This window comes from Hemiscyllium ocellatum, chromosome 4 (genome assembly GCF_020745735.1).
Source record: "Hemiscyllium ocellatum isolate sHemOce1 chromosome 4, sHemOce1.pat.X.cur, whole genome shotgun sequence".
Classification (NCBI taxonomy): domain Eukaryota; kingdom Metazoa; phylum Chordata; class Chondrichthyes; order Orectolobiformes; family Hemiscylliidae; genus Hemiscyllium; species Hemiscyllium ocellatum.
Window position 1 is genome coordinate 28,610,146 of NC_083404.1, and position 18,032 is coordinate 28,628,177.

Below are 18,032 nucleotides of genomic sequence, written 5' to 3' on the forward strand. Positions count from 1 at the left end.
TCGAGTTTTCAAAAGATTTCTAGCTCTGGTTGAGGTTCTGGATGTAAGTTTGCTCACTGAGCTGGAAGGTTCAGACATTTCATCACCATACATGATAACATCATCAGTGAGCCTTTGATGAAGTACTGGTGTTAGTGACCCGCTTTCTGTTTCTGCATTTAGGTATCCTTCGGTTGATTATGTCATTTTCTATGTTGATGTCATTTACTGTTCTTTTTCTCAGAGGGTGTTAAATGGGATCCAAATCAATGTGTTTGCTGATAGAGTTCCAGTTGCAATGCCATGCTTCTAGGAATTCTCGTGCGTGTCTCTGTTTGCTTTGTCCTAGGATAGACGTGTTTTCCCAGTTGAAGTGTCTTTCCTCATCTGTTTGTAAGGATACTAGTGAGAGTGGGTCATATCTTTTTGTGGCTAGTTGATGTTCATGTATCCTAGTGGCTAGTTTACTGCCTGTTTATCCAGTGTAGTGTTTGTTACAGTCCTTGCAAGGTATTTTGTAAATGACATTAGTCTCGCTTGTTGTCTGTATAGGGTCTTTCAAGTTCATTAGCTGCTGTTTAATGTGTTGGTGAATTTGTGGGCTACCATGATGCCAAGGAGTCTGAGTAATCTGGCAGTCATTTCCGAGATGTTTTGATGTAGGGGAAAGTGGCTAGGGTTAGACACCAAGATAGAAAAGGATGAAAGAATGGTCTCCTTTGACATAACAGCCCTGTTCACATCCATCAACATCAACCTGGCTGAGGAAACACTGACTACATTATTAGAAGAACCAAAGACACATACACCAAACACCACCAACTTCATCAGCAAGGATAATGTCGTCAAGTTAGTGGACCTATGCCTTACTACCCACTTCACCTTCAAAAACAAAACCCACAGACGAACCAATGGAACCAACATCAGGGTTCTTAGCAGAGGCAGTAATGCAGAGACTCGAACAAATAGCTCTGCCAACCATCCAACCCAAACTTTGGGTTTGCTACTTGGATGACACCCTTATCATCACTAAACAAAAAACATCAGAGGAAACTTTCAATACTATCAACAATACACTTACTGGCATAAAATTCTCTAAAGAGGAGGAAAACAATAACAAACTATAGTACAGCGAATAGCCAATGGGGAACTTCAAACCAACGTCTACAGGAAAACAACACATACGGACCAAATACTGAACTACAGAAGCAATTATCCCAACACCCAAAAATGAAACTTCATTAGAACATTATTTCAATGAGCCACCACATGTTGCAGCACAGAGGAACTATGAAGAGCAGAGGAAAATCACCTATACGGTGTATTCAAAAAGAATGGGTACTCAGTGAACACTGTCCGCCAATTTCTCAGCAACAAACCCAAGCAAGCAGACAAAACGCATCCAAAAACCCTAGCCACTCTCCTCTACATCAAAGACATCCCAGAAATGACTGCCAAACTACTCATACTTCTTGGCATCATGAAAGTCCACAAACCCACCAACATACTAAAACAGCAGCAAATGAAATTAAAAGGACCCTATACAGACAACAAGCAAAACTAATGTCATTTACAAAATACAATGCAAGAACAGTAACAAATACTACATTGAATAAACAGGCAGAAAACTAGCCACCAGGATACAGGAACAACAAGTAGCCACAAAAAAACATGACCCACTGTCACTAGTATCCTTACATTCAGATGAGGAAGGCCACTATTTCGACTGGGACAACACATCCATCCAAACAGAGATACACACAAGAATTCCTGGAAGCATTACATTCCAACCATCAACAAACACATCGGCTTGGATCCCATTTACCACCCTCTGAGAAAAAGAACAGCAAATGACATCACCACAGTAAATGACATCACCAACCCAAGGAAACCTAAAAACATAAATAGAAAATGGGTCACTAACATAAGTGCTTCACTGGAGACTCACTGATGATGTTACCTAGTATGTTGAAGAAACGTCTGAAAATGAACCTTCCAGCTCAGTGAGCAAACTTAGATAATTATTTTTAAATGTTACTTGGCATTAGTCTTGTTTTCCTGATAACTATACTTACGTTCTTAAAATTTACAAATGCATACATTTCAACTTAAACATCACAGAGTTTGCAAGAGAATCAACATATATGATTGTAACAGTCTTCATTTTTGCAGATACATCCCACATTAGGTATGCAGCCTGAGGACAAGACATTTCAAGTTACAAATAGTGCAATCGATATAGAGTCCTCTGCACAATATGTTTCATTCTGAGATGTCTGATTAAATTTTTGAAACGTTGCCAGTACTTACAAGCAAGCACCAAGATGAAACCTGGTTTCTGTCAGATCTTTCTTACACACCTGGAGTCTTACTCCCTCCACACAATGCTCCTTGAGGTGGCTATGTTGCGGAAGAAATTATCGTCCACCTCCCTGTGGAATGTGACTTTGCAAAGAAGATGTGGAGACACATGCAGTGTATTTTGTTGGAGTCCATTCTGAGCAGCTTTGTAACACAGGGCTCTGTGCTTCACAAGCTTCTTTCCAGGGAGAGACAATACCAAGACAAATATCAACTGCACCATCAACTCGGTAAGAAATGTTCTTTGAAATGCCTGGAACTTGCTGGCCTTCCAATACAAGTCTTTGACTGAGTGTTGCAGACTCTCATGTTCCAATGTCCAGAGCTAACCCTGAGCTGCAAGCTGAAGTAGTCAGCAAAGCATGGTGTGGCTGCTGCAGAGGTGCATTGGGGAAAGGTCACCGTTTAAGGCCTTTCAGCTTTACTGCTTCATGGGACTGGACACTGTAATACCCCTCAGTATTTCTAAGGATATGTGTTGTAAATAAAGAGAATCGAAATGCAGTGAGACACCTCAGCGTGTTACTTGATAGTAGCCAGGCTTCAGGTTGAAGCTATTGTTTATAAGTTCATGCAAGAGGTAGATAGGATAGTAAAGAAGGTGTTTGGTATGCTTTTCTTTCTTGGTCAGAGTATTGAGTACAGGGGTTGGGAGGTCGTGTTGCGGCTGTACAGGACATTGGTTAGGCCACTTTTGGAATATTGTGTGCAATTCTGGCCTCCTTCCTATCAGAAGGACGTTGTGAAACTTAAAAGGATTCAGAAAAGATTTACAAGGATGTTTCCAGGCTTGGAGGATTTGAGCTATAGGGAGAGGTTGAATAGGTGTTTTGGGGAAATGGTGCTGTTTTCCCTGGAGCAACGGAGGCTGAGGGGTAACCTTATATAGATTTATTAAATCATGAGGGGCTTGGATAGGATAAATAGACAAAGTATTTTCCCTGGGGTGAAGGGGTCGAGAACTAGTGGGCATAGTTTTAGAGTGAGAGGCCTAAGGGGCAACGTTTTACGCAGAGGGTGGTACATGTATGGAATAAGCTGCCAGAGGAAGTGGTGGAAGCTGGTACAATTGCAACATTTAAAAGGCATCTGGATGGAATAGGAAGGGTTTGGAGGGATATGGGCCGGGTGCTGGCAGGTGGGACTAGATTGGGTTGGGATATCTGGTCGGCATGGATGGGTTGGACCGAAGGGTCTGTTTCCATGCTGTACATCTCTATGACTCTATGACTAAGAGATTTTGGGGAGTCCTTGTTTTCTCTCAGCTAGAAGCTCCTCAAATAATATTTTGCTGAAAGCTCCTCACATCCTAACAATACAAATCAATTTAATCCAGTTGTACTGTACATATACATATCCAGTTTGTATACTTAGATTTATGGTGTTTCAGATTCAACCTCGATGGTATCAGATTCCTGAAGAAGGGCTCATGCCCGAAACATCAATTCTCTTGCTCTTTGGATGCTACCTGGCCTGCTGCGCTTTTCCAGCAACACATTTTTCAGCTCTGATCTCCAGCATCTGCAGTCCTCATTTTCTCCTCAATGGGATCAATGCAACTTTACATATTTAGTTGGATCCATAGTAATCATTCAGATCCACAAATCTACATAAAAACGTGGATATATTGAGATCCATATGATCTATCTGAATCACAGGTACAGAGGTAGATCCAAAGTATATTGCAGATCCATGGTACATATTCCGATCCACAATTCACACTCAGAACTATACAAAAGCAAAATACTGCAGATGCTAGTAATCTGAAATATGAACAAAAAAAAGGCCTGGGCGAACGTCACTGGTTACATAGTGGAGGAAAAAAGGACCAATGATTCAGGTCAATAACTTTTCATCACCTTTTAATGGAAGGTCATCAACCTGAAATGCTCAACGTTTCTCTCCAGGTCTGCTTCCAGTGTTTTTCTGTTGCTATATGTATATTGTGGGAAAGAACCACAGACCACATTCAGAATCACAGAGTATATTCATATTTTATATCTAGGCCAATCGTATATATCGTGCATGACATATATGCAGGACCAGGAGTAGGCCATTCCGCCCATCAAGACTCCTCTGCCATTCAGTAAGAACAGAGCTGATCTGATTGTGACATTCACTGCAACCTGTTATTCTGCCAAGTTGTCATGTGAATTCTCACTACTGCTCATCATTTTGTATTAGCTCTTTGGTAGATTTACAACACCATTCACTTTCCTTTCAGGGACTTTCAGAGCCAACTTGGTGTAGTGTACAAGAGGCTCTTATTACAGAGTATATGAGGAACTTCTAGATGGTCGGACTTATCTGTCTGAGATCGTTACCTCTTCACCCAATAAGTCCATATGAAGTGATACAATAAAAATACAATACAATAGGAATAGGCCCTTTGGTCTACCAGGCCTATGCCAATTCTTAATCCTTATTTATTCACTGATCTCCATTCTGAAAAGCACCCTTGCACCGCTACCTATTGCCCTTTTGCAGTTTCTATTCCTCTGTTCGCCTCCTGTTCATGTGTCTATCAAGATATGCCTTAAAAATTGTAATCATGCCTGCTTCCACCACCTACACTAGCAATGCATTCCAGGTCTCTACATCCTCTGTGTGAAAGATTTCCCTGCACTTCACCCCTAAACATTCCCATTCTCACTTTGAACCTGTGCCCTTCTTGTAGTTGACCTTGCCAGCCTGGGAAAAAGCCTCTGACTATCCACCCTATTTATGCCTCTCATAATTTTGCAGACTTCTATCAGGTCACCACTCAGTCTCCGTCTTTCCAGTGAAAACAATCTGAGTTTATCGAACTTCTCCAGGGAACTAAAACCTCTAGACCCTATAACATCTTGGTAAACCTTCTCTGTACTCTCTCCAAAACCTCTCCACATCCTTCTGGTAGTATGGCAACCAGAACTGCATGCAATATTCCAAATGTGACCTAACTAAAGTTTTATATAATTGTATCGTAACTTACCAACTTTTATATTCGACCCCTCTGTAAGTAAATGGTTCTAAAGGTTCTGCCATTCATTGTATAATTTGCACCTGAATTTGATCTTCCAAAGTACACCACCTCGCATTTGTCCGGATTAAACTCCATCTGCCATTTCTCTGCCCAAATCTGCAATCTATCCAGATCTCACTATATCTTTTAACAACCATCCTCACTATCTACAATATTGCAAATTTTGGTGTTATCAGCAAACTTACTAATCAGACCACCTACATTTTCCTTCAGATCATTTATATATATTATAAACAGCAAAGGTCTCATCACTAATCCCTGCGGAACACCACTGATTACTGATCACCATTCCGAAAGGCTCCCTTCCACCACTACTTCTATGACCAAGCTAGTTTGTATCTATCTAGCTAGCTCATCCCAGATCCCATGAGGCTCGACTATTTGTATCAGCCTGCCACAAGGTATCTTATTAAATGCCTTTCATGTAGACAACATCCACTGCTCTTCCATCATCAAACATTCTTGTCACCTCTTCAAAAAAACTCAGTCAAGTTGATGAGACATGACCTTCCTCACAAACCCACACTGCCTTTCACTAAACAAAGCTATTTGCTTCCAAATGTAAGTCCTGTCTCTCAACATCTTAGTATCACATCACCATAGTGGGTTTTGCCAAAGGCACGTCTTAGCATTTACTCTTTCTGACCCTTACACCCTATACATAGCTAATCATTTTCTTTGGATCTCTTGATCAAAAAACTGTTTAACTCAGCTTTGAATAAATTCAATTCGCCAGTCTCCAAAGCTGTCTGTGGAACAGAATTTTAAAAATCCTCTAAAAGATAATAATTTTTTTTCATTTCTGTCTTAAATGGAAATCTGTTTATTCTAAACTGTACAGTCTCTCCACCAGACCGGTTCGATATTCTCTCATAATGGGTACAATCCCTTCAGCATATCTAGTCCCCTTATAATATTATATTCTTCAATAATATCACCTTTGCTTCTTCTAAACTCCAATGAATATCGACCAAACTTGGTTATCTTGCCCTCATAATACAACCCTTTAATCCAGGCAGTATATTCAAGTCTACAGTACATATTCAGACTCACATGGTGCATTCAGATCTACTGTCAATATTCAAACATACATTATCGTACTAACTGAGTATATTCAGAATTATGGTGCATGTTAAATTCCACAGTATGTGCAGGTATTCATATCCACAGTATGTGTTCATTTCATGGTACTTGCAAAGGTGGATAGTCAAATACAAGTATAGATTTAGATACTTGACAGTAGTAATTTTTTCTTTGAAAGCTCACCGTATTAAAGTTTCAAGAAATGGATATTATTTGTACATATCCACATGTTGATGCAAGTGATTGAGACTTTAAAGAGCATCACATAGTGTTGGTTATATATGGAGCAGGAACTGACTTGGGTCTTGGTGTAATACACTGTGTTTGCTCTGTAAGATACAAGTCTTGACAATCTGCAACTCTGAGTGAATGGTTAATCAATTTACCAACATTTGGTAACTTTCCAGATACTTTGCAGAACTTTGCTCAGTGGGATAATGGACTGAAGGTGGGACATGGAGATTGCTCAGGGTTAATGATCAGATCATCACAGTTGGTGCAATGCAGATCCTGCTTTCCATTTCTAACTCTCTCACCATTCTGATGTTAAGCAATATTCTGAACAAAGGTCAGAGATGCTGATTAATTACCATGTCTTGGACTTCACTGGATCTAAAATTAATCCAGTGGTACTTGAATAGATTTTGCAAATTTAAAGATTAATAGAACTGGCTTTTTAAAATGTTTATTCTTGGAATGTGGGCATCACTAAGAAACCCAGCAGTTATTGGTCACCCCTTGTTTCTCCTGAGACGATAGTAGGGTGCCTTCCTGAACCATTACAGTCTGAGGGGTGAAGGCATTCCCTCTCGAGCTAAGAAAAACAGACATAAACATGTCTTCATATTTAAGAATTAGAGCCCGAATACCTAGCAATTTTATATTGCTTTTCACTGTATGCTATTTACATTAGAAAGTAGAATGCTGAATGCTAGTATTAATTGTTCACCCACTGATACCATAAACCTCAGAATTCCAAAGTTTATACTTTAGAATGAAACAATGCTGAAAATTTAAAGCAACCAAATATAAGCATCTAGTCCCTGAATTATTTGGTAATTACTTACTAATCGTTTGGGGATGCAAGATGAGGTGGAATTTGAGGTACAAGCTCACCCATTATTTGACTATTGTTTGATTGGACAGGGGGATGGTTACAAAATGCACCCGGGTCACAGGGCCAGCTGCCTATGTGGCAGGTCCTATGGTAACACACCGAGAAGACCAATAAATCATACAAAATAATTTCTGTCATTTGAGGCATGGCAGAGATATCTTGTGCAACCCTAGCTTGCTGCATTGGCAAGGCCTTGAGGTTGGAGTTTGTGAATTTAAAATTTAAATTGGCTGGCTTCGAACCGTGACTGACTGCAGCTCTGAATCCTGGTGGAGATATGGCTTCTCTGGAAAATACAGCAATGCAGGCAATTCAATAATTAAGAGAACAAATAGGAAATTCAGAAGCCTCAGGCGTGACTCCAGATAGACATGTTACTTCCATGGTGCCAGGATCAAGGATGTTATTAAACGGCTGCAGAGCACTCTGGGAAGGGGTGGAGGGTGATCAGTCAAAGCAATACTAAACAGGTGATCAGTCAAAGCAATACTAAACACATAAGGAGAAAAGTCCTGAGGGCAGAGTTAGGAAGGAAATTACAAAAGTGGAGCTCAAAGGAAGTGTTCTCTAGATTGCTCCCAATGCTGCCCACATGAAATAGCAACAAAATGTGAATGCTTGTGCAACTGGAGAAATGGCACTGAAGAGGAACAGTGGAGTCAGTCTGGAAGAAATGACACCTGCAAAAGCCTGCATTGAGGGAGTTGGCAGAGCAAGGGGATAGGATTCTGACTGTCAAAAGGGTCAAAAGTAAAGCAAGTGGTAGGAAAAATTTTTGGAAGTTATCGAATGCAGGAATAGTACAGATTACAAAGTAGAGAACAAAGCAATTTTTCAGCAATTAAAAATGCACATTTCTACGCAAAGAATGCAGTAAATTCAGTCGATGGGCTGAGGGAACAGACACTTGAAATATGATTTAGTTATTTTTGAAACACGCTTTAAGCAATGGCAATTCAACATTTCTGGCGACAAGCATTTTCAGATGGATAGAGGAGCAAGAGAAAAATGGAGAGGGTGTTGTAATATTGTTAAAGGAATACCACAGTTACGAGGAAGGATGACAGGTGAGAACAAAGAAAACAATAATTACATTAATGAGGCAATTGATTCTTGAATAGTCAGAAAGAACCGAAGAACAAATACAGAGGCAAATTATGGAGAAATGCAGAAACCCCTAAAGACAACATACCATCCTTGAATCATGTCTGTAGCTGGACAAATTCCTATTTGTTCGCTTAACTATTGAATCCCTATCACTCCAGGTTCAGAATCCATAATCTGAAAACCACGGTACCAATTGATTTTTGGATAAAGGATTTTTTCGGTTTTCAGATACACTTATTGTTATAGGTCTATTGAAGTCCTTTGGGTAAAAAAAACTCTGCTTTTACGTCCATTCAGGTCTGTTCAGGTCCAAACGGACTTAAAAATAACTTTTGTTTCCGAAAGGGCCCAAGCTTAGTAGGGCTACACAAGTCTGTTTGGATCCGCAATCAAAAGGTCTTTTGGTTTTTAGACATTGGATAAAGGCACTGACTTATATGGCTTTCAACAATTTTACAGAAACAACAGAACAACAGTAGCAGGAGGGTTCATCTACAGTCATATTAACTGGAATAAAATCATGTGAACGGTACAAAAGGGAGCTTAAAATGTACTCAGGAGAAACATTTTAGTTCATACATAGCTGGTCCAATAACAGAAGGGGCAATTGTGGACACATTTTTAGCACAGAATTCCTACAATGTGGAAGAGGTCCATCGAGTCCATGGTGACCCTCTGAAAAGCACCACACATAAACCGTATCCCTGTAACTCTACATTTTCCATGGCTAATTTGACTAATCTACATTTCCCAGACACTCTGGGCAATTTAGCACCTAACCTGCACATCTTTGGCAGTTGAAGGAAACCAAAGCACCCAGGGGAACCCACACAGACACAGGGAGAATGTGCAAACTCCACACAGACAGCCACCCAAAGCTGGAATCAAACCTGGTTCCCTGGTGCTGTGGGGCAGGAGCACTAACCACTGAGCCACCATACCACATAAAGCTGGAGGAGAGCATTTTGATGGTAGTGACCATACTTCTATTGAATTTATTTTGCATATAAGAAAGATCAAAGGTAAATAAGGACAAATGTTACGAAACTGAGATGTGAGTGATATTACTGTATGAATGATGAGCAGGAGTAGTCACTTGACTCATTTACTAAATATGGCTCATTTACATTTGCTACAAACTGCACATATTCATATCAAGGGGCTTCTACTAAGCATATGGAATATATCGAGGCATTGTACCTTTTTGAGTTTAAAACAAAGTGAAGGGGCAAAAGTTCACTGATACATTCTCCATGCCAATGTCTTGACCAATCAGAGTCAACGCATCAATCCATTTTCCCATCAGGTATAAATTGTTACTCCTTTAGAAATTTGGTATTCTTGTATTTGCCTTGATGAGTACATAATGTAAAGCTTCAAAAACATGTTTCTTTTCTCAATATTATTGCACAATAGTCTCAAAATTAATTGCAACATAAACAGCCACAGCTATGCATACAAACACATTCAGAGGCTAAGAAAGATTGAGATTATTAAAACACTAATAAAACACATTCAAAAATGTCATCCTTGATATTATTAAACTCTTAACATCTGTTATGATAAATGACTTTTAAAAAAGAAATTTGATTTGATGTACCTTTATTCCTGGAAAACCAGGCATTCCAAGGTCACCTTTGGGTCCTCTAGGGCCCTGAAGAAATAGGACAAAACCAGACTGTTAAAAAAACATTGATACTTGTTAATCGTTAAACTTTATTTTAATGTTCATGCGCTTATCAAATGTGTACAATATAATTTTGTGCCCGTCTTGGCTTATTGGTCTCCTTGTTCCTTCTGATTCAGAAATATTCTCCGAGGGTTCAAATTCCTTAGAGACTTAGCACAGAAGATGCTCTCTCAGATGTGCTGTCATTTCAGCTAAGACTTTAAAGTGGAGCCCCATCTGTTTCCTCAGCTGCACTTCAAAGATCCCATGGCATATATGTATTCTCAACCCCCAACCCATATCACAAATAGATTACCTACTCATGAGCACATTTATTTGGGCAAATTGGTTGTTGTGGTGCCTATATTACAGTAATAGCAAAATTTCAAAAGTACTTCATTGGTGAGAAAAAGTTTGGGTCACTCTGGATTGCAAAACGCTCCAGAATAAAGGGAAAGAGTCAAGTCTGTAGGTATGGAAAGTATGAAGTGTGGGGTTTGAAGCTCTTGCATGGGTTGAACTGGATGTCAAAGATTTCCGTCGGCTTCAATTTGATTCAGTGGTCAGCAGGTCAGCGCTCAGGTGAGCCAAGTTGTTAGCTTCACTGTTCCATTTTTTCTGTAGAAGAAGGATTAGGAGGAGGTGATTGAAGGCATTGTACACCACGTAGGTTATATGAAGACCTTTGAAGGAGACAGAGGTAGCTGGGAGTTGGGAAGAATATTGCTATGTGTACCTAGAAGGAGAGGGGAATGCAGTTCATGGATTATATCCTGGCATTGACTGTCTCATTTGACCAGTTCATTAATTTTGCCAATTCTGTAGTCTATCTATTCTTTACTTCTCCGTTGTTGATCATTTGTTCAGCTGCTTATGGCCCAAATATTAAGTTTTCTCCTTGGATCCTTGCCATCTTTCTACTTCATGATCCATCAGCACCCCTCATTTGCAACTATTTTAATAATGCTGACATCACCAAGATTTTGTCTAACCGTTCCAAACATCATTTATCTTTGGTTCAATGTTCTGTATCCTTCTGTGAAGCAAAACTTGCAACTGTTTCTCAACATTAATGTATGTTGGTTGCCGGTGTCAACATCATGTCTTGTCAATACTGTAGTGAACAGTTTATTAGGAGTACAATACAAACCATTAGTGCAAAACCATCAAAATTACCAACAAGATAGGTAGACAGCACTTGATTAAAATTGAACAACAGATCAAATCTCCAGACAATATTGTCACAGCTAGAAATGTAAACTCAAGTAGTGTGAATCTTAGTGCTCTTCTCTCTGAGTCAAAAGCTGATGGATTCAAATCCCTGACCAGAGCCTTGTGTAAGGGAGTACTGCATTGATGGAGCTGCCTAATGTTGAGGACATGTTAACTGAGGCTTCAACTACCCTCTCAGCTGGTTGTAAAAGACCCCTAACTTAAGATGGGAGGAGTAGTTTGCACCAATTTGTTGACCAATAGGAGGTCTGGAGTGGAATTTTAGTTGCAGAAATCTGGGTTGAAAACTCTGGAGCCATGTCCATACAAGGACTGAGGGTGGGGTCTGAAACAAGGACAGTCCACAGGATTGCCTGGAACTGGGAGGGGCGGAGCAGACAGTGAGGGCGGGGGGCAGCGGATTGGTTTTTTAGCCCCACTGACTGCAGTGTGTGGTACTACTGCAGGTGGGGACTGCAAGGGTGCTTCTGATTGTAAGTGCTCTCTGAAGACTTGTACACGGAACAAAATGTACTTTGGCCACAGTTGCAAGCCACCATTGTGGAGGGGTTGCCCCTTTAAAGGATGGCATGCTGCCACTCCATGATCCATGCAGATCCATACTGAGAAGCTTGGTAGGATGCACCTCTGACTCCTTTACCTGGTGCTGGGAGACTGTCATCAGTTCATCTTTGGGCATCAGCTGGGGTGCAGATGTGGGTGAATGAAGAGTGCAGTCAATTGGCACAAATTGACCTAATTGACCATTACCTCCTACTCCCTCCGAAACTGTTTCCCTGAAGAGGCTAGAGTGGGAACATTTGGCAGACTGACACTGGCCAATAATTAGATATTGCTGGTGTGCTTGCCTCTCAGCCACATTAGAATAAGAATTCTGCCCCAGTCATGAACATGATTGCTGTTTGTGGGATCTTGCTGTGCACAAATTGGCTACTGTTGATTCATTGCAGATTGGGACAATCGGGGATCATGAAAGGAACTACATACTGTATATTCAAGTCTTTTTTCCATTTCAGTTGTGAACATTTGAAATGTTAATTGGCATTCCAAACACCAGCTTATTTCCAAGGTGGAAGCAATGTAAAAGGTAAATGAACCTGCTTTGTCATTTAGTCAGTGCTAGTGATGGTTATGAAGTAAGTAAAACTAAAAGGGTCTTACAGGAAATCCAGCTTGACCAGGCATACCTTCTGATCCCTGAAGCAAAAACAAGAAGAAAGAAATATAACACATAAAACAGCCAAAGGTCAAACAGCAACTCTAAGCATTCCATTCCAAAATCAGAAGGGACTAGGCTTCCATGTCCAAGTAACAGCAGTGGCATGCAATGCACATGCATGCCACCTTTGCTTTGCTTTTGACGTGCTATAGTTAGAACCTTTCAAAGACCACTAGGCACCTCTGGCTTCTAACTCATGGGCTGGATTGTTATCCCACTTTTTTGCTGACTTTAGCGAGTACCTTACAAACCATTTCGTGATGACCCTCACGGTGGGACAAGAACTCACCTCGAATGCCTGGTAACCTAGGAGGTGGGCCAGTGAGTGGAGTATTGCTCTGCCGCATTTACTATTGATGTTAATGGGTAGTTTGCCAACAACATACTTGCAGATAAAAGCAACGAGGCAAAATCCAAAATGCTTTGTGATCTACCAGCGGTACCTAATGTGATGATGGCCAAAGTGAGGGTAAGTAGGTGTATGTTTTCGATAAATGGGTTAGGAAGTGTGGGTTAATGCTGACAATGTGTGACACAGTTCAGTTGTTTCTTTTTATCAAGACACTCAGACGTATTTAAAATAATTAGTGCTTCTCAGTGCATTATTCCTTCATGTTGTATTTTCCAAGCGAATGTAGACATTTCTTTAAACATTATAATTTGTACCAAATACACTAGTCACAAACCTCAGCTCTCCTCATTGATACAGGTGCCATTTTATTTTGGAATGGAGGGCACACACATCCAGTGCAGCTCACACCAAATGTTGTTTCGATGAGAGTGTTAGTGGGAGTGTCAGGAGAGTGTGCAGAGTAAGTAGAGTAGGGAGATGATTAGATTCCCTATAGTGTGGAAACAGGCCTTTTGGCCCAAGAAGTCCACACCAACACTCTGAAGAGTAACCCATCCAGACCTATTTCCCTCTGACTAATGTACCTAACACAATTTAGCATGGCCAATTCACGTAACACACATATCTTTGGTTTGTGGGAGGAAACTGGAGCACCTGGAGAAAACCCACGCAGACACTGAGAGAATGTGCAAACTCCACATAGACATTGCCCAAGGCTGGAACTGAACCTGGGTGCCTGGCGCTGTAAGGCTGAAGTGCTAACCACTGAGCCACCATACTGGCACTGGTCATTGTAGAATGCTGATATAATGGCAGTGCTCCCATTTGTCGCCTTACCTTTCCAGTTAATGTCATTTCTTAAACACGCAGGATAAATATTATCTGTTGGGACAGCGCCAGCATTATATTGAAAGAATAAATATTAACCACTTTCAAGTTTGTTGCTGAACAATTTCTACCATCTCCATTTGTATGTATAAAAACATTGAGGATTTCTCATGCAATTTACACTAGGTAAAATTGACAGGGGTCGTGCTGAATGTGGTGATTGCATTGGTTTTAATTTCAAGCACTGTGGACTGACCCCTACTCCCAGACATGGCCGCTGCATTTACCCTTCCTCCTTGGCCTGTAGCCTGACTAGGACAACTTCAAGGACAGACTGCTCACTGAGGCACGACCAGGATCGGAAGAGGAGTTCACAGCTAAAGGTGCATTTCCTTTACCTCAAAGTCAGCCAGGAATAGTGTGTGAGCATTTCCATTTTCTGAAGGAGACATTTGGTGAAATCTGTTGCCTCTTGCAGCCTCAGAACAGGATGAAGCCAGCATGGAGAAAGCCATGACCACGGCTATCAAGGTCTTGGCTCAGATCATTCCAGGCTGGAGCAGGCGACATCTCAGGATCAACTGTGGTATGGGGGGGAGGGGGGGGAGTGCCTGCCATTTTGCTTATGCGAGGGAGGGGTAAGTACATGACACTCCCTCTGAACAGAGAACCAGGAGGGCTGTGTATGGGACTTCCACAGGCTAGCAACCTCGTCAAATTGCAGAGCACCTCCACTGCGCTCATGCAGCTATGCAGGCGACAGCACCTTTCCACTCTCTCAGGCAGAGCCAGTAGATCACACAGCAACAACTTAAAAGTGGTTCATGATTTCTTTCGAAGCAGTGTTGGGGTTGTCCCTGCAGATGAACATTGAGCATGTTCTGTTTTTCTGCGGTGGTATCTGCACGCTTCTTCCATGTCAGATGTTCTTTTCCAAGTAGTTTAATCACCTGCTAAAGGCAGAATGCACATTCCCCTTACATTATTCAGTCTTGCTTCAAATGGTGCTCACCTCACAAAAATCTCAGCCCCCTGCCGAGGTGTGTAGCTAGGTGCGACTATTTAAACTGCACAATTGATCAGCAATTCAGTTGGTGTATATTGTGGGATTGTTTTTTGGAAGAGTGCGAGCTTTGGTACATAAAATAATGTTCTCAAGCTTTGCCCTTGCAGACATAATTAAAGACATTAAGCTTCCACCATATTAGAATTGTTAGGTGAGAAAAGGCCAGGGTACTTAAAGAGACACAGCAGAACCCCATACTCTCAGCTCTGTAATAAAATCCTGGCTGAACTTTGACATCAACTCGATTTTCCTCGACTCCCTCAGTGCCATGAATCTATCAATTTCAATCCTGAAAGTAGCCAACAGCTGAACATTTGCAGCCTCCTGTGGTATAGAATTGAAGGAGTCACATTCTATCATGCTGGTGACCTCACTACACAATGATTAATCAGCTTGTTAACTCATCGCAGCAATCAGTCTCTCTCAATTAGTCTACAATAGATCCAGGCATGACAAAAGAAAACTCCCAGTGGTGGAAAGGTTTGGAAACAATACAAAGTTAACTCCATTTTGTTATTCCTTAAGAAACACATATATTCTACCTTAAAAGATTTATCTCTGAAGAAAGAACATCCATGTTAACCAAACCATAGACAGTGATTATTGAATAGTAAAGTTCTTCCCATTGATAGTTCTGTCTTTCTAAGCCCTCATGTACTCCAGAACAGTTACTTCACAGTTCCAGCCTGCATTATAGTACTCAGACAATTCTCCTGTGAATGATACATCAGTCATCCATTGTTGCTGCCTTTGGGTTGTCAGCCACTAATTTCAATAACAGAATAAAAGGGAAATTGACTCCAGGGTAGCCGGGTGACAGGTCAGGTTTCAGAGTGGACCCAAAGTAGGCGGCTGGTAGGAGGTGGGTGGGACTCCATAGCAAGCCTGAGTTATGGGGGCTGTGAACATCTTGTTCTGAGGTAACAAATTTGAGGCAGGAAAGTAGCCAGAAGGTTAGGAAAATTCTCTTTAATCTTACATTTTTGCTGGCTGCAGCAACAGAAGGAAAGTTGGCAGAGAAAGGTCATCATGATTGTATCGTAGAGAACAATCTTTCTTTGTCAGGTGTGATTAGTCAATACTTAACAAAGGATCTATATAGAGAAAAACATTATGCACATATGGAAGATGAATTGGAAAATATGAAATTGATATGTATGTATTGGGAGTGTAATTCTACGGTAAACATTGCTTGTAATCCTGCTCAGGGCTATTGCAAGCTATTCTTTGTTAAAATCTCCCGGGAATCACTTGACGCAGCTGTTCTCTGTTGTTGAAATCGCAAACAGCCCTGAATGTTACCATGGTGCAGCATCCAAAGAGATCAAATGACTCTTTTCAGAGCACCAGCAGAGTCATATGTACCGTGTGTGACTTAGAATACTTCACAAAAGACAACAGATGCTTTAAGGGGCATGGGTTGAAGATTCATGATTCTGCTCCAGAAATTCTTCTTTTTGGTTCAGGATATTGGATCACAACCAGAAACATTCAGCATCCTTCTACATTGCAAAAAAAACCACAATGTAGCAACATTATCCTTTGATCCACTCACCATTACAAACCAGGCTTTGTGACAATTTATAAAAAGATTTCAGGGAGACATAAGAAATTTGTGCCTTTACTTTCTAACAAGTGATGACCGCTGCAGTTAGAGAAGCCTCAAACAGAAGGGTGAAGTCCAAGTAGTACACTTGTGGGTAAATTAACAGATTCTAGAGTTACTACTCGGAACATCAGCACTGCATGCTGTAGCCATACTCTTTCTTTGCACTCTGTCTGCTACTAATGGGGAATTGGAGTGTACTGTTGCAATTTTCAAAAGCTCTGAGCTAAGTTGAGAGCAGAGAGAAACACACCTTGGCTCAGAAATTGGATGGAGATTAATTTATCACTTCACACACACTTGCGTCCTAAGTTTTCTTCCCCTGTGCTCATTATCCTGTAAGTTTTAACCCCCTGAAGCAGGGTGGAAAAATCATAAACAGCTTGTGCAGATGTGGGTAACCACTGTGCAGAATATATTGAGTGGGAACATGAGAGACATCTTCATCGCACTCATTGGGACGCTGTATATTTTTCCAAATTTCATTGCAGCTATTTTGGAACAATGAGAAACAGGAGTACAGCCTAGGCATCTGTTCCTCAATGGCTGATTCATACCTCAACTCTATTATCCCACATTGACTCCATATCCCCTGATGCCTTTACCCAGCAAAGCTTCAGTTTTGAACATTTCAATAAATTGACCCAGCATTTACAGCCTATTTGGTCAGTGGGGTAGGATGATGATACGTTTCACATATCCATTGCCCTTTATATTAATATCATTTCTTAATTCATTCCCCAACATAAACTGAAGACAATAACTAGGTGTGGCCCAGGCTATGGGATTCCCTATCCTGGAAGCTTCACTGGTTCATTTGCAAGCACAGAGTACAGAAGTAGGCCATTCAGCCCCTCAAATCAATCCTCTAAATGACCATTAATGGTCAATCAGATTTACTTGTTAGTTTCAGTAACAAAATTGACTAAAGTTTGAAACATCAAGACAAATTCTATCTTCCTCAGACTGCGATTTAGTTTCTACTGAGAAAAGAGATTTAATGGGATTCTTAACCATTTCCAGAAGGTCACTCCTTGAGTCTGATTCTTTGGTCTCACTAGTGTGGCAGATGCTTAGACACATCATTCCACAGGCATATCAGGCACTAGGAAAACTACAGAAAACAGAAGATTGCCTCTGGATCCTATATTCTGTGGTGGGATTAGTGGCAAAAGTCAAATGGGGGAAGTTATCTAAGCTCTTGTACTGGGAAGAGATCCCCTGTCCTCATCCTCAGCCTTCCTATAGTCTGCCGGTGATATATGGCTGTGTGAGCAAGGTTCTCCCATAACCTTGAGGTTTGCAGAGCTCTGACTAAGTCAGCAATGTCTGCGGGCAATGTTTGGACGACTACCAGTTTTGGCAATGTAAATTAAACCCTGGCACT

At 40.9% G+C, this 18,032-nt stretch overlaps 1 protein-coding gene across 3 annotated transcripts in view; it reads right to left on the bottom strand.

The window, feature by feature from the left end:
* Nucleotides 1–18,032, bottom strand: part of LOC132811753 (collagen alpha-1(XV) chain-like) — a 262,882-nt gene that overhangs the window by 39,950 nt on the left and 204,900 nt on the right. For all 3 annotated transcript variants that reach the window (XM_060822847.1, XM_060822846.1, XM_060822845.1), the window contains 2 exons: nt 12,736–12,771; nt 10,273–10,326 (listed from right to left, as the gene is read on the bottom strand). In XM_060822847.1, the coding sequence (XP_060678830.1) occupies nt 10,273–10,326; nt 12,736–12,771 (90 nt within the window). The remainder of the gene's footprint in view (nt 1–10,272; nt 10,327–12,735; nt 12,772–18,032) is intronic.